A 17768-nucleotide genomic window follows, 5' to 3' on the forward strand; every position below is an offset into this window, starting at 1 on the left:
CCTGAAATGAAGGGATTGGGGAAAAGGAAAAGGAAGCTGAAAGGCATAATCAAGAGAGCCAAATCTCTCTAGGTCAGGAAAGGTGCCACGAGGGCCAGGAGGATACCAGAGTGGTTAATGAGCAGAGGCAAAGAGCTATTAGAGCCAAAAAGGTTTCTTTTGTCATTTTTTATTTTATCAGCAAGGCCTAGAACATCATCTCTTGTCACAACTGACTCAGTTCCTCAGACTCCCTTCCTGTGAAAGTTAGTTCAGGCACCGAGATCTGCTATATATAATCCACCAAGGAAACAGATGCAAATAATTTATTCAGCTTCTCTGCAGTCTCTTTATCCTTCTTTAGCATACCTTTGAATCCCGTCACCTGAAGGTACAAGCGCCTAAATGATGTTCTGCTACTAATGTATTTAAATAATATTCTATTGTTAGTATTTATGTTTAAGCAATGTGCTGTTCGATTGTTTTATAGCATCCCTTATTGCCTGCTTAGCAAATGAAAGTCTTGTCCAATGAGGAAAACAAAAAGGAGCACAAATTTTGGCAAAAGAAATGTAAGCAGGCAATAGGGGATGCTATAAAACAATTGAAGTAGCAGAACATCATTTAGGCGCTTGTACCTTCAGATGACAGGGGATTATATATAGCAGATCTCTGTGCCTGATCTAACTTTCACAGGAAGGGATTCTGAGGAACTGGGTCCATTGTGACAAGAGATGATGTTCTAGGCCTTGTTGACAAAATAAAAAATGACAAGTCACATTCATGTTCTCCATGAATCTAGCTTTGATCTGCGTACTTTAATTAGTTATGTGCTGCAGTTACATTTTGTGAAAGAAGATAATGTTCATATCTGTGTGTAATTTCATCTTTTTGTGTATTATAATTTTTTTGTAACTTGTTTTTGTCCCTTCCTATACTTTCCAGGTTCCTAAGAGGTTTCTGGCAAAATGGGAGATCAGTGTTGGCCTTACAAATGATTATCTAAAGCAGAACAGTGCTCAAAAATACATCCCGACTTCCAGCAAACCGGACAGTGAGAAGGATGTGCATTTAATGGGATCTTGTACAAAGGACTCCTTAAATGAACAGAGCAGACAACTGAATGGATGTTTGAAATCACTAACATTGGACTCCAAACATTTGACCCATGATAAGGGCAAAGTGTTCACCAAATCCCGAAACAAGAAGAGCTCCGACACCCGGAGGAGAACTAGAGTAAGAAAAAGTAGCACCAAACTGGAGGCATCCAAGAGAGAAAGTGGGGGGAAAGGGCCAGTAAGCAAAGCTAAAAATATGGTTGCTGCAGATATGCCAGAGAAGCAGGCTTCTCATGAACTTTGCAGAATAGCAAAGAGCCTAATGGGATCCAAAGGCAGCATGGAAAACTACTTGCTCTCTTCTTTTGGAGAAAGACAATTCGAAAACAAATATAAGAAACCAGGGTTTGATATCTCTAATAGCAGCTGCCAGCAGGAAACATCCAAAGCGGACGTGAAGAAAAAGAGAAATCCAGCAGGCTTCACGGGCAGTTCAAAGCTACAGCAGCACTATTCCAGAACTGATGCTGGAGCAGAGAGGAAACAAATAGACTCTGATTCATCGGATAACGGTACCTGTGATCTAGACTCCCTTGACCAAAGTTTAGCAGCAGCAGCAGCTTATAGTGTCTTGAAGAATAGTGACTCTGTAAATAAAAGTGGAAAAGAACTGTGTTCCGGGCAAAGAGATATTAAACATTCTGCACCTGTCTCAAAAAGCAGCAATCGAAGCCGCAAACCTCCAGAAGGTTCTCTAGACAGGAATATCAATGTTGAAACAGGAGGTGAGGAATTCCGTGAGCCATCCCTTGCAGCTGAGGTGGCTGCAGTTTACAGGAATGACAATCTTATCAATGTAGATAAGCACACTACACTCCAAAGTAAGGGGTTTATAAGTCAAATGGATGCAAAACAGCCTCAGTTCAGAAGTATAAAATGCAAGCATAAAGAAGCTGCTGCTGGGACAGACTCCTCTCTTAAGGAAGATGAATGTAGCCCCGACTGCTGCTTTTCTGCTACCAAAGGTTCTCCTGGGTCTCAGTTAGATATGCCTAACAAAAGTGGGAAGGCTGATGGCCCCAAACTGCTGAACAGCACAAATGAGAAACCCGGTGATTCTGCTGAAATAGAAACGGCAGTTGTGAAACACGTGCTTTCAGAACTGAAGGAGCTGTCGTATAGGTCCATGAATGTTGAAGCGAAAGACTGTGGGCCGCCTCAGACCACAGTGCCCTTACTCTTTTCATCTGTCTCTGGGCAGAACCATTTGCCTATTGAGCCCGATTATAAATTCAGCACCTTATTAATGTTGTTGAAAGATATGCATGATAGTAAGACGAAAGAGAAGCAGATCATGACTACTCAGAACATAGTCTCTTATAGGAGTTCTCACAGCGATGATAGTTCTGGAAGTAACACTCCAAGTGATTTGACATCTTTGCCTACAATGGGAACCACTCATAAATTAGAAAAAAGCCAAGATAGTGTTCGAGAACCAGAGTGTCAGAAACCCAAAGAAGGTCAGTCCTCTTTTTCACATGGTATCGCAACCAAGTTGATCGATCCCGGTGCTAACAAAAGGGAACTCACAAACGCTTCTGTTTCTGGTACAAACTGCACCGCAAGGCGCAGCTGTCCAAAATCTAAGCAGCTATCTAAACTAGTAGCTAATGCAACATCAAAGAGCAAAACACTAAAGCGGTTGTCTAATTCAGCTGAGAGAGTGCCCCGCCAGGATAGAGCTGCCCAAGGCTCAGTTGCTAGTGCTCTAGACAATGCAAAGGAAGATGTTGCGAGGAAAGTGTCTTGGGAGTTGATGGGACACTCCCCTGACGAAGACTCTGCAAGTTCCTCTGATGACAGTTTAGTTCGTATAAGAATGAAGTCAGAATATGATAAAAAGAGAGAGATCTGCAACTCCTTTGAAAATGGGGAGTTGGATTCAGGACTGGATAGAGAAGGCTCCTTGGGTGATGAGCCTAGAGATGTATGCCACGTAGCGCCCAAAAAGCGATGGCAGCGTTTTAACCAAAGCAGTGCTAAAGCTGGTAAGCACATCAGTAGATCTAGGGAAGCAGAACAGTTACGTGCCTTTGGCCTCTACAGAATGAAAGCAAGCTTCAGATTGTAGGCTCCTCCTCACTCTTTAAAAAGGGAGGCATTATAGGCAAGAACTGTGAGAATCGCTTAGTTAGTTGGGCAACATTTTGCAGAATAAGAGGGATGAAACAAAAATACAGTTCTTACAGAATTGAGAGTTTTACAGTTTTGAGATCCTAGTTTGAGTTCTCTGTACAAGGTAAGGATTCCTTGTGCTGCACCACTGCAGATTGGGGGAGCTGGAACCACATGGTGAAATCTTCCACCCTATAAATAAATAAATAGATAAATAAATAAATAAATAAATATATATGGAGTATTACTCAGTAATATGCAAGATCCTACCTGAAGTCTGTAAGTGGTACCCCTCATAAACTCTTCAGCTGTCTGCATCTGCTGGTTGTGAGAACTAGCTCTTAAGAGGTTTTGTGCCACAAGCTGCAGTGCATAAAAATCTTAAGGTTATGCAATTGAAATGCTGGTTGTTACTCTAGCTTTTCTCTTCCTCAAATTTTAATACAGGTTCACTTTAATCTTTTAAAACTAGAAGCAGCGCTTAAGAAGGCATAGTGTGATTTGGAAATAAATATATATATGGTTTCTCTTACCTTGTGCAGAAGCTTTATTTATAAATTAAAACATGATGGACCCAATTCTAGCATGAAAGTATAATATTACAGGAAAGTATAATATTACAGTATTACAGGAGACTCATGAGAAGGAAAAATTGCAGCCCAAAAGGTAGATAAAAGTTTAGTAGTACTGAATAATGTGTGTTTATTTCTCCCTGTGGAAAGCAAGTGGTCTGCTAAACTGAGTGTATTGCCAACAACACAATCCTATACATGACTAACTCAGAAGTAAGTCTGTTGGCTTACTCATAGCTAAATAGGTTCAGAATTGCAGTCTAACACAACTTTACCTGAGAGTAAGCCCAGTAGGACTAACTTGCAAGTAAGCATGTCTACGGTAGTGCTGCATGTTGGGTTAGGACTCAAGAAGTCACCACCATGTTGTTGTTGTTTAGTCGTTTAGTCGTGTCCGACTCTTCATGACCCCATGGACCAGAGCACGCCAGGCACTCCTGTCTTCCACTGCCTCCCGCAGTTTGGTCAGACTCATGTTTGTAGCTTCGAGAACACTGTCCAACCATCTCGTCCTCTGTCATCCCCTTCTCCTTGTGCCCTCCATCTTTCCCAACATCAGGGTCTTTTCCAGGGAGTCTTCTCTTCTCATGAGGTGGCCAAAGTACTGGAGCCTCAGCTTCACGATCTGTCCTTCCAGTGAGCACTCAGGGCTGATTTCCTTAAGAATGGATACGTTTGATCTTCTTGCAGTCCATGGGACTCTCAAGAGTCTCCCCCAGCACCATAATTCAAAAGCATCAATTCTTCGGCGATCAGCCTTCTTTATGGTCCAGCTCTCACTTCCATATATCACTACTGGGAAAACCATGGCTTTAACTATACGGACCTTTGTTGGTAAGGTGATGTCTCTGCTTTTTAAGATGCTGTCTAGGTTTGCCATTGCCTTTCTCCCAAGGAGGAGGCGTCTTTTAATTTTGTGACTGCTGTCACCATCTGCAGTGATCATGGAGCCCAAGAAAGTAAAATCTCTCACTTCCTCCATTTCTTCCCCTTCTATTTGCCAGGAGGTGATGGGACCAGTGGCCATGATCTTCGTTTTTTTGATGTGGAGCTTCAGACCATATTTTGCGCTCTCCTCTTTCACCCTCATTAAAAGGTTCTTTAATTCCTCCTCACTTTCTGCCATCAAGGTTGTGTCATCTGCATATCTGAGGTTGTTGATATTTCTTCCAGCAATCTTAATTCCGGCTTGGGGTTCATCCAGCCCAGCCTTTCGCATGATGAATTCTGCATATAAGTTAAATAAGCAGGGGGACAATATACAGCCTTGTTGTACTCCTTTCCCAATTTTGAACCAATCAGTTGTTCCATATCCAGTTCTAACTGTCACCACCATAAATGGCAGCAATTTAAACTTGAATCTTACATTCTATAAACTTTTCAATCTTGTTTTGCTATTCCCCATTAGCAGTTTTTGATCAGTGATTGTGCATTGGGTGGCAACATGAACTAAATTTCAAAATGTAGAGGGCTGGCCAACCCTGTTTGCGAAATGCAAATTGCATGCTATGTGAAATACAAGATAAAGCAAAATGTGTGAGCCAAGGATGGCAGTCCTAGTTCATGACTTATCTCTGTGTACACTTACATAGCATAAATTAACTGCACTCCCATTTAACTTTCTGCTAGATCTGAGACACATACTCTTGAATGGTAATGGCCCCACCATATTTTGAAAACAGATTTTGCAACATGCTGTGAAGAATAGGTGTTTTTGATAAAGGATTTCAGTAATGTTTGTGGATTGCAGTATAACGCAGGGAATGTTGCAAGATGAGCAATAAAGTATTCTTAACTAACTTTTATGAGGAAAGTATCCAGATCTTGCCTTCTGCAGAAGACAAAAGGTTAATTTGGCAAATACACAATTGTAATTATTTTTATTCTGGCCAAGAGCCAAATACGCTGCATTCAGTTTAGCTTCTCCACACACCTGTTCAGAGCATTTCAGCTTCCCCCTTCCAGAGGCAGCTATTCCCAAAGATTTCCAGGGGTTGGGCAGTGGCAGCACTTTAGAGTAAAAATAGGTAAGATCATTCTGTTTCAGTTTCCATGTACTCACTCACAGGTCCATTCTGTTCTATTTTTAGGAGGGGGAATTGATTGCATTTTAATAATATGCACTTCCCTGTGATATGCATTTTCTATGCATCTTTCCTATAAAACACATTTCAATATGATTTTACAATGTATCCCCCCCCCGGCAATATGCATTTTTGTAAACATTTCCCCCATGAAACATGCATTTTTGCATGCACTTTTTGAAAACCAAAACTGCATCGCTAAGTGGGCAATCTGATAGCTGCATTCCAACCCACCCATAAATCCAGGGACAGCCAATCTGACACTAAAAAAACTCAAAGCAGTTTATAAAAAGAATAAAGAGGGGGGAAATAGTCTGTGTTTAGCTTATTTAAAAAGTTAAAAAGAGATTACAACACCTGTAAACATTCTAGTAAGCATGTCCAAACAAACATGTTTTTTAGCAGATGCCTAAAGGAGTACAGCGAATGTATGTCAGTAGGCAGGGAGTTCCAAATTGTGGGTGCTGCTGCACTAAAAAATAATCTTAGAAATGCAGAATGAGTATTGTTTTGCCCTTGTAGCGGTGTCCGTTCCACAGATTGAAGCAGCTGAGTGGGCACATATGGAGGAAAGCGGTTTCACAAGTAAACTGTGGTTCTGAGTTGTTAAGGGTTCTATATACTAATAGCACATTGAACATGGCCCAGTAGCAAACCCTCTGAGAACAGGTGTTATATGTTGACGGAGTCTCACTTCTGTCAGTAATTGTATTGCAGCATTCTGCACTAACTGCAGCTTCCAGATCAAGTGCAAGGGAACCCCCCCCCCCAAATAGAGCACATTGCAGTAATCCAGACTTTCTTACTGACATTGCTTCTGTTTTTCCCTATGCACCTCCTCCTTTTTTTCTTAATCATCTTTACGTATTATTGTAAGCAACCACAGTAACTCCGGTGTTAGGAAATGCTTTGATTCACGATGATTCACTATGTGGCACTCCACCACAGAAACCATGAGATTGTACAGTAAAATTCAGTAATCCAAGTTACAGTCTCTCACATTGGTATCAAAATAATTTTTACTCAATAGCTACAGCCAGAACGAGGATGGGTACTATTTGTGTTATGCCGTGAACCTTACTGAGATAGATAAGGGATAGCCAGCTTCCTTCACCCAAGAGATTGATGCGCTCTGTTCTTGTCGTGGCCAGAGGAGGTTGATGCTAGAGGAAATGTCCATAGCTGCTCAATGACTTCATCAGGGTTTGGGAGGTGCCTCTACAGGTCCTCCTTTCCTCTACTTTCAGCCTGATGACTCTCATGCATGTTTAGGGTAAAGACAGAAGGCAGTTTGGAAGAAGCAGCAGAGGCATTTTAGCCCTTACATCTTTCCTTCTACAGAAGGGAGAGTACTGCTATTATAAGGAATCGAGAGAACCAGACACCACTCTGTTGCTTATGGACTACCAGTTGCCCAGCTCAGAGATGTTTACTCTTCGTTTACAACAGAGTAATCAAAGCTTAAAATGAGAACTTTGCACAATGCTATTCAGTTAAAAAAGGAAAAAGTGGGAAGTCAACAGGTGTAGCAGACAAATTTGTTAGAATGAATGCATAAACCTCAATCTGCAAATATTTCAGGCACTTTATAGTTTGCCTCTATAAAAATTAGCTACCCTTATGGAAATTGGAGCTAAAGTTAGCTCTATTATTACCCCCTGCTTAAACTACAGTGGTGCCTCGCAAGACGAAAATAATCCGTTCCGCAATTCTCTTCGTCTAGCAGTTTTTTCGTCTTGCGAAGCAACCCTATTAGCGGCTTAGCGGATTAGAAAAAGGGGGGGAGCGAAAAAAATCGCAAGACTCGCAAGACATTTTCGTCTTGCGAAGCAAGCCCATAGGGAAATTCGTCTTGCGAAGTGCATTGAAAAACGGAAAACCCTTTCGTCTAGCGGGTTTTTCGTCTTGCGAGGCATTCGTCTTGCGGGGCACCACTGTATAGCTGGGTTGAGATTCATTCTTATAAATTTGTCTGTGCCTGCAGGATTCCTATTTTTCCCCAGTGCTGCTTTAATCCTACCCAGTGTCTATGGCTAAGCAGGGAACTCTGCTTTTCTGAGTTCCACTTATAAGCACTAGCTGCAGTGCTTCACTGTGAAGATGATATATCAGATTAGACATACAGTGGTGCCCCGCAAGACGAATGCCTCGCAAGACGGAAAACTCGCTAGATGAAAGAGTTTTCCGTTTTGGAGGTGCTTCGCAAAACGAATCTCCTATGGGCTTGCTTCGCAAGACGACAATGTCTTGTGAGTTCCTGCTGGTTTTTTCTCCTCCCCCCCCCCTTTTTCTAAGCCGCTAAGCCGCTTATCAGCTGATCTGATCAGCAGATAAGCCACTAAAAGCCGCTAATAGCGCTAATCCGCTAATCCGTCAATGGGCTTGCTTCGCAAGACGAAAAAACCGCTAGACGAAGAGAATCACAGAACGGATTTTTTTCGTCTTGCGAGGCACCACTGTAGAGTCTTCTTTGGAGATCACTCATAGCCGAGTAAGATTTTCTTCGATAAACACAGTTTTAACAGTGAGTCCGTAAGTGACTGTGGAGGCCAATTCTGGATCCACACGTCCTTCCACAGTGGGGACATTGGTTTCCGGGCAGGAGTTGATCACATTGAGGGTTTGCCAAGCATGCCTTCCTCTTAGCATGTTTCTCCCTTGCATCCTGAGTTTGAGTGTCTTCGAAGACATAGAGTATAATACTGTGTTCCACATACTGATTTGGACCCAGCATTCTCATGAGCAGAACTCCATTCATGGAATGCTACTGCTAGAGGAGGAGCCCATTTTTTCCAGTTCCACCTTCCTTCCTCAACCTCCTGAAAAGCTGAACCTCCAGGACAGTATGGGGACTGCAAGGGGAAGGGGAAATCAGGAAATAGCATTTACCCAACTTCTTCCAGTGAGACTTTGCAGGATCTCAGTAGTCCCTCCACAAATGGAAAAGCTTATCTATTAATGGAAAGGACACACTGGATTCAACATGTTGTAGAAATAGTAGTAGTAGTAATAATAATAATAATAATAATTAATAATAATATAGAAATGTACGTTGTAAATACTGTAATTCACATTTGCTGAACAGGAAAGGGGACTTCTGAGTTTTTTCTCTGGATATGTAGCCACTCTTGTTTCAGGACCAGCTTTATTTCAGAACTGCTTTCATACTGTGTTAGGAGGAGCCACCTGTTTTGCTTGTTTGCAATATTGATGTTTATTGTTTTTCAACATAGGATTTCCTCGTGGTTTTTTTTTAACAACTAAAACTTTTAAAAGAGTAGAGAGAAAAAGAGTTCCTAAGACTTATAATGGACTCATTTGTACAATCCGGTTTGAGAGTAGGTTAAAAAAATGTTGAATTTTTTTTATATAAAAAAGACAAAACTCAGAGGTTTAGGAGAGTATCCTAGAAGAAAGTCATACTACAGTTTTACAGATATGACTTAATTCCTGCTTCAACCACAATATTTCAGTCCTAGCTTCTCACCCTCAAAAGGGGTAATGCAGTTTTCCCTGCTTGACTTGCACATGGCACTGCTAGGCCAGACTGGGCACAATTTACTGCACTGAGACCCAGGCAAGAATAGCCTGCTGACACTGGGGACAAGATGTTGATGGCAGTCGTTGCAGCTCACTTGCTTTCCATAATTGGGCAGGAACCGGGTCCTTTCCCTTTGTGGGGTGACGGTTGTGGGGTTTGCATGGATTAGGATCATTGTGTGGATTCCTACTGAATAATGAGAGGTGGCACGATGGTCAGGGAAGAAGCTTTTTTATGAAAACCTGAAGGAAAGGGCTGCTTTTGAACTATTATGGCAGAAGAGGATTGCTTAAAAACTTAAGTGACATAGTCAAGGAGTCTCAAGCATCTGAGCTATGCACCTCAGATTCATGTGATCATCACTTTGTTGAGGGCACTGGAAAATGGCACAGGAGCTTCAGCAGACCCTGGCCATAATGAAGGGTTCTATCCCAGCCCTTCTGATCTTCTCAGAAGACTAATCCTGAGGCTCTTTCTCTTTTTTTTATCTTCTCAGTAGCTCATTCAGAGAAGAAACGCCTTAGGAAGCCAAGTAAGCGGCTTCTGGAATATGCAGAAGAATATGATCACATATTTGCACCTAAGAAAAAGAAGAGGAGCCAGGAGCCATTTCGGAAGGTGGGTATGAAACAAAGAAACGGGTATAGGCACCCGCCAGAAATTAGGAAACTGTCATCTTGGTAGTTTTCTTTTTTTTTAAATAGGGTTTTTAAAACTAGAACTGGGATCCAACATGTGTGTATGCTTTGGGGGCAGGGTAGTGGAATTCCACTTCTGGCTGAGGCCCCTTCCATCACATGCAAATGCCACCTGAGAAATTGCCTCAAACTTTAGGAGTAGCTTATCAGAGGGCAGGTGGGTGATTAAACAAAGGAACCCCAAAGAACTCTGGTGCTTTTTTGGAATGCTGCAGGTGACTCTAAGACAGGGCAGAAGCTTAGTGTTAGAGACTCTTGCTTTCCATGCAGAAGGTCCCATGTTCAGTCCCTGGCATCTGAGAATGTCCCCTGTCTGAAACCCTGGAGAGCTACTGCCAGTCAGTGTAGACCAAATTGCGCTAGATGAACCTATTGTCCAGTTCCATACAGAGAGCAGCTTCCTATGTTCCTTCCCAAGGATCCTAGCCATTATGAGCCAAGTTTTTTGAAACAAAAAGTACAGACATCTCAACAATTCCACCCCACTTTTATATACCTTCATGTTGTCTCGGAATGAGCAAAGTGATTGAAGGAAAAACAGAAGTGCCTGGCTGAGCCTTGGACTATGGCTTTGGCTCTTGCTTTTCTTTGACTTTCTTTTTTGCTCCAGATGGGTTGGCTTTGAAACACACACATCAGCCAGGATTGTTGTTGCAAGTGTTGTAGTGGACCTTGGTGATCTGCCTCAAGAACATCATGCTTAACCTTCATGCTACAGATTCCTGTAGTACTTTGAATTACAAAGCATATAATTTAAAAAGATATATATATTCCTGGTCATGACTGAAATAAGCAGGTTTTGCTTTATGATTTCAATTCATCAATGTTTCTTACTTCAGTTGTGAGAAGGGCTATACCTTGAATAGGTTTCTTTTTTAAATGAAGGCTCAATAAATAAATAACCATAGTGCATTTTCAATATTAGAAACATCGTATTTCATCAGTGCACATACATAACTTAAATATGGGTTATACAGCTGCCAATGAAAACAGCATCTCCATAGGCTAGTTGTCCCTCACTCCCCAGTGATGTCTAGTGATTCTCACTCAGTGGCATGAAGTCATCAGACTATTCATTTTCCCAACCTTGTCAAACTGTACCCAGTGATGGTCTGTCGGGCAAACACTGCAACTGATGGCGTGGGCTGGTGTTACTTGCGGGGAGGGAAGCTAGACAAAGGCAAGCCATTTTCAGCAGCAGCGCCATTACTTACACAGTGTGTATTTTGTAAAATAAAAACTTGCTTGTGTGTGCTTGCGTAAAATGATTTCTAGCACAGCCAAAGATGACCAGTTTTCTTTCCCTTGTTTTTCACCTGCTGCAGAAATGTAGCCATATTTCCAAGTATCTGTATGCTCCCCATTAGCCTTTTCTTCACATATTGGTTGGACCAGGATCTTGAGTATTTTCTGTTTATGTCTGGCTGCTGATAGGCAAGTTCTCTAGAGAAGTCTGAAATCAAACAGGATTGCAGCACTGGCAAGCAAGCTCGTAACAAACATCTAGAAAAGAAGCCCCTGGATTCAGTTTCGTCTGCTTCTTCGTCTAAAGAGTCTCCTCCTGTTCTTGAAGCTGAGCGGTCTTTGTCAGATGAGCCCGACTCCCATGCCATGGAACCAAGATCAGAAATGCCAGTTTTGACATTGTCATCACCAAATGTTTTGGAAGTTGCTGCTGCTGCTTCTCCTTTGCAGGGAGAGAGACAGTTAATGAAGTCAGGTAAGACATGTATCATTAGCATCTTCACCAGAAATAAGCTCTAGTTACTGGAAACAAAACAGGTGTCTTGTTCCTTGGCCCTTGATTCCTATTTCCTGATTCTAGTCCCAATTAACTTTATACTATACTGTACTATACTATACTATACTGAAATGTTTAAACGTTTCTTTGATTGTCCTTGAATCTTGCCACCATACTTGTTATCCTCTCCTGCCACACACTTTGAGAACCACACACAATATGCCATTGCTCTTTGGTCTGGACCTGAAGCTTTTAGCGCTGTCTCTCACAAGGATGGGGGTGGGGGATAATAAATGATACTGAAGTTTTTGTTCCCCGTGAGATCTAAATAGCAAAAAGGAGGATTTTTTTGTTATTAAATAAATAAACTACAGGTCTTTAGGCTTCCAAGCTCCTGATGTCTTGGATCTCAATGTGGCTTATTACACTAAAAATATACAAAGCCAAGACAAAACTGCAAAATTTTAAATCTCAAAACTTAAAATTTTAAGCCACAAGAATTTTCAACCTCAAAAAATTACCGTATTTTTCGCCCTATAGGACGCACTTTTTCCCCTCCAAAAATGAAGGGGAAATGTGTGTTCGTCCTATGGGGTGAATGCAGGCTTTCGCTGAAACCTGGAGAGCGAGAGGGCTCTCGCTTGCTTCTCCCCATCGCCAGCCCTACAAGCTCGGGGGACAGCGGGGAGGCGGAGCGCCGCCATCCCGCTGTTCCCCAACCTGGTTTGGAGGCTGCCAGCCCCACAAGCTCGGGGGACAGATATCCGCAAGCCTGGGGAGACCGGGGCGACTTCCCGCCGGGCTCCCTAGGCTTGCGGAGAGCAGCCTGTTCTGGGGTCGGGGGAAGCTCGGGCATCCCCCTCCCCAGCCCCGCACCTGGGGGAAAAATAAATTTTCCCCTTTATTTCCCCCCCCAAAAAAAACTAGGTGCGTCCTGTGGGCTGGTGTGCCCTGTGGGGCAAAAAATACGGTAAAATGAGTTAGCTATAGTTGGGGCTTGCAGGGTTTTACATCCTTCTTAAATTGTGGTGCCCAGAATTGGACACAGTATTCCAGGTGTGGTCTGACCAAGACAGAATAGAGTGGTACTATTACTTCCCTTGACCCGGACACTATACTTCTGTTGATGCAGCCTATAATAGCATTAGCGTTTGTTTTTTTTGCTGCTGCATCACACTGTTGACTCATGTAAAGCTTGTGATCCACCGAGACCCCTATATTCTTTTCACATGTACTGCTAGTAAGCCAGGTGTCCTCCATCCTATATTTGTGCATCAGTTCTTCTTGCAGAACCTTACATTTGTCCCTACTGAAAATCATTTTGTTAGCTTGCGAACAGTTCTCTGATCTGTTAAGGTAATTTTGAATTCTGATTCTGTCTTCTGTGGCATTAGCTACCCCTCCCAGTTTTGTTATTTCTTGGTTTGGGGCAGATGAGGTACAACAAACAGTACTGGTGTTATTATACTGATTCTTACTTGGTGCTGATAAAACTAGTTTGTTTCTAGTGAGGAAAATTCATTTTTATTGTAGGGAGTTTTGAGAGTAAGCGCCAGAGGAAACCAACAAAAAAGCTGTTGGAATCCAATGATTTGGATACTGCATTCATACCAAAGAGAGAGTGGACTTCCATAAAGAAGGTAAGTTCCTTCCTTCTGCTTCAAATGTTACCAAAGATCTGCTATTCTCCTGAATGTAAAATTATTTCATCTGCAGAGTTTTTGATCAGCCTTCATTTGGTTAAGGGTACCTAATAGAAGCACTCAGTAAAAAATAGTGGTGATAATCAGAGCTTAGCCTATAAAGTTCTTGTTGCACTTTCTTTTCAAAAAGCTGTCATTGTCCAAACTGAGAGAACATTAGGCCCATAAGCCTTTGAATCTATGGCTCTTTTACAATGACCAGAGTCATGCTGTCAAACATATGCACATATCTCATTATTTTCAGTTGGGAGTCTTTTCACTAGAGAGTGCACTCTTTCAACAAATTGATAGTGGATTGGCTGGCTGTGAAGAGAAGAAATTCTCTGATGTACAAAATATCTCTCTGTGTGAGCACGCATGTGTTTTAAAGTAACGTAAGCACCTGCTGGAACTCCAAACCAGGACTCTTCTCCAAAGACTCTTCCTGTGCTAGATATCAGGCCTTTTCTATAGGAAATTATTGTTTTGAACCCCTTTGCTAAAATGTATCCAAACAGAGTCCTTAGAAGATTTTTTAATTTACAGTCGTACCTTGGAAGTCGACTGGAATCCGTTCAACTTCCAAAATATTCGAAAACCAAACCACAGTTTTTGATTGGCTGTAGGAAGCTCCTGTAGCCAATCAGAAGCCGCAGAAGCCCCTTTGGATGTTCGCATTCCAAAAGAATGTTTGCAAACCGGAACAATCACTTCCGGGTTTGCAGTGTTTGTAATTCAGGACTTAATTTCAGTTTGTTCTGTAAAACCTGTTGTGATATGGACAACAATAGAATGTTTATTCTACATTTTATGAAAATTGAATTCAACTTGCTTTTCTTTTTGTAAAACTGTGAAAACAACCACATCCAATATGAAAATGCAATAATCATTTGTTTATGTATTGAAGCATTTATGTCCTATCTTTCTGTCAGGGCAGCTCACAATAACAAAAGTTAATCCATCTGTTGATAAAAATTAAACAGTAACTATTAAACAATAAAACCAGCCACACACACACAAAAGAAGAATTTTGCAGCAGAGCAGACATTAAGAGCAAAACCCGTTTGTTAAAAGAAAAAGCCAAATTTTGACTGCAAAAAATCACAGAAGTGTTGATTTGGAAGAAACTCCAACAGTTCCTAGTCCAAATGCTTGCAACACAGGAATCATGGCTAAAGAATCCCTGACAGATTGCCATTCAACCTTTGTTTTAAAATCCTCCAATGCTTGTCTGCATGCAGGAAGCAAAGAATGATGTACTCAGCAATCTGTGGGGCCTCAGGTGTTGAGAAAAACTCCTGAAAAGGCTGATACTAAAATAGGTGGTCCTTGGTATATTCCGGTTCCAAACCATTTAGTTAAATCTATTTTTGTGAACTGCCCTGAGATCTACGGATGAAGTGTAGTAGAAAAAATAAAATAAAAATAAATAAATAAATAAATAAATAAATAAATAAATAAAGTGAAGCCACAGGCATTTGGCATTACTATTACTATAATTAATTATAGTAATAGTAATGCCATATGCCTGTGGTTTCAATTTATTTTCTTTTGCTGCTGCCTTCATGATAATTCATTAAATATATGATTATATTGCTGTAAGCTGCCTTGTGAATTGTAAAAATTCAAAAGAAGGGTCTAAATATTTTGAACTGTGAAAATAGTATAATATGCTGCATTTAGTGGAGGCCCCTTTAGATTTGTTAGTCTCTTACTGTTTTTGCGAAAGTTACGATTTTTCTTCTGCTTCAGCTGTGCAGAAAGATTATTCAACAATTATAACTAAGTAAATATGATTCTTGCTACCCAGGGGTTCAGACACTGGGCAATCGCCTCCCCATCCTTCTGATTATGGAAATTTGAGATGCTTCTTCTTCTTCTTGTTTGTCAATATGTTGAAGGTAGAATTGCCATTGAGATGTGGCAGGGAAACACATCTCGTTGTAGGTGTGCGAATTTGCTTGGTAAATTGTCCCTGTTGCTTGTTCGCAGTGTTCTGAGGCTGGTCCTTTGGATACTGAAATGTCTGAGTTGTACGCCACATCTCAGCTTCTGGACACTGGTGAAGGTAGGTGGTGTTCCTGTTCTGTAGCATGAAGCTGGCAGTTTCTTGTGAGTGAACATTAATAATAAGCTAAGCAAGGTTCTTCCATCACGTTACATAATCATCAGCCCACTGCAGTGTAAGCAGATATTTCCACATAGAGACCAAGTCATAAATGAACTGGGTCCAGATCAAAAAGAAGGAATTGCATCTTTGATGACTAATAATAATAATAATAATAATAATAATAATAATAATAATATATTATTTATACCCTGCCCATCTGGCTGGGATTCCCCAGCCACTCTGGGCGGCTTCCAACCAAATATTAAAAACAATAGAGCATCAAACATTAAAAACTTCCCTAAACAGTTGTCTTTTAAAAGTAAAATAGTTGTTTATTGTCTTGACATCTGCTGGGAGGGCATTCCACAGGGCAGGCGCCACTACCAAGAAGGCCCTCAGCCTGCTTCCCTGTAACCTCACTTCTTGCAGTGAGGGAACCGCCAGAAGGCTATTGGCGCTGGACTTCAGTGTCCGGGCTGGACGATGGGGGTGAAGACACTCCTTCAGGTATACAGGACCGATGCCATTTAGGGCTTTATTAGTCAGAGTCAATTTAAAAAGGAAAACATAGTGGAATTTGTGGTAGTAGTGAGTGTAGTGATGGACTCAGGATTACTCCAAGGATGAAAAAGGTGTGTGGGGTGGATCTGGCCAGAAATCTGTTCAGACAATAGCAGAGTGATAAGAAACAACGTGAGACTCAGAGGTGTCCTTCGGCTTGCCTTTCTGAATTTTCAGTGCTCACCAACCACATTTTTCTTCATGATAATGAGGATGAGAAACTAGCTGTTAACCAAGGTGGCTTCTTAGACGCCAGTAACTCTGCTGTATGGTGTTCAAAGGGATACCTGGAACCACCCTGGTTATCAACTCGCTGGTACTTTCTTCCAACTTGTGGCATTTGGGTAATACGGAACAAGGGTGACTTTGTCTTATTTTTGTGAAAATATACTTAACAACACAATATGAATTTTCATTCTAAACTGTGTAGTCCTCAGGGGTTTGCAGACATTTATCTGGAATTGAATTACGGGTTAAGAATGGGTATGGTGTGTCCTACTCATCAGTGGTGGATTTTGGGGTTTAAAATTTGAGGGCCATAGTTGTCAGAATTACCTTAGGTGCAGTTATTTGCTTACAGTCTTGAAACATCTTCCTTGCTGCAGCTCCTGAAAAGGTTCCAGGCAAACAGAGAAGGCGTAAGCGGCAACGACGTACTTTTGCTTCAGCGCCATACAAGAAAGAAAAGGGTGAAGATGTACTGGGAGAAAATGCAAACTCTGAGGTACTTCTGGGCTTTGGATTCTGTAAAAGGATACATGTATGACGTCTTTTTGAAGTAACATTATATTTTTTAAAATGCATAAAACTATTGACTGTGTTGCAAAAGAAGGTATAAAAGACTTAGCAGTAAACAAAGGCCGGACTTCACAAGAGTATTGTGTATAAACTAGTAGCTCATGTTTAAAAGATTTGCATTAACCTAAGTATTCATACACACATACATTTCTGTGCCGCTAAACCAAGAAAAATGTATTCATTTTGAATTATACATACAAACAACAATTCCAGGAACTTGTTCTCACAATGTATATAAGGCCTGGAAAAACTCGCCGCAGCTACAAGCTGAATGTCACACCAACTGCCCTGAAACCCTTCAAAAAAAACCCTCCCCTATTCAGAAAGTGGTGTATATAAAATCAAAAGTAAAAACATAAAAAGGCAAAGTTCAGAAGCACATAAAACCAGGTTTTAGGGATATTGTTGTGATACTTACATGGTTGGGAGTCAGTTTTAGATTACCGTATACTGAAATTCACTGGACATTCGGCTTTAACATTTGAAACAGTATATTCTAAAGCATGTTTCTGCCATAGGCTTCCAATTTTACAATACTATATTTCCATGCACATACAGGATGTGGAAATGAAAGCTACACGTTTTGTATTTCACATACTGTGTTCTTTCCACAAGACCTAGTATGAAATTGCTTTTCTGCTCTGTGACACTTTCATGGAATAGAAATATATGCTCTTTTTCTCTGAAACCACTATACTACATTCTTCTTGAACATCCACCAGTTGTTTGAAAGTATACGCCCACAACTTTTTCTTGGTTTAGCACTGAC

General features: G+C 41.2%; 1 protein-coding gene across 21 annotated transcripts in view; it reads left to right on the forward strand.

Annotated features, from left to right (window-relative positions):
* The window catches only part of NSD1 (nuclear receptor binding SET domain protein 1), a 60233-nt gene that overhangs the window by 23442 nt on the left and 19023 nt on the right, over nt 1-17768 (forward strand). For 11 of the 21 annotated variants that reach the window (XM_083488298.1, XM_083488303.1, XM_083488285.1 and 8 more), the window contains 6 exons: nt 925-3085; nt 9906-10027; nt 11542-11827; nt 13382-13488; nt 15523-15598; nt 16807-16925. In XM_083488298.1, coding sequence (XP_083344424.1) covers nt 925-3085; nt 9906-10027; nt 11542-11827; nt 13382-13488; nt 15523-15598; nt 16807-16925 — 2871 coding nt within the window. The remainder of the gene's footprint in view (nt 1-924; nt 3086-9905; nt 10028-11541; nt 11828-13381; nt 13489-15522; nt 15599-16806; nt 16926-17768) is intronic. The other 10 variants (XM_083488292.1, XM_083488287.1, XM_083488291.1 and 7 more) reach the window with 5 other exon arrangements.

The sequence above is a fragment of the Podarcis liolepis genome, assembly GCF_965112155.1.
Source record: "Podarcis liolepis genome assembly, chromosome: 2".
NCBI classification, from domain to species: domain Eukaryota; kingdom Metazoa; phylum Chordata; class Lepidosauria; order Squamata; family Lacertidae; genus Podarcis; species Podarcis liolepis.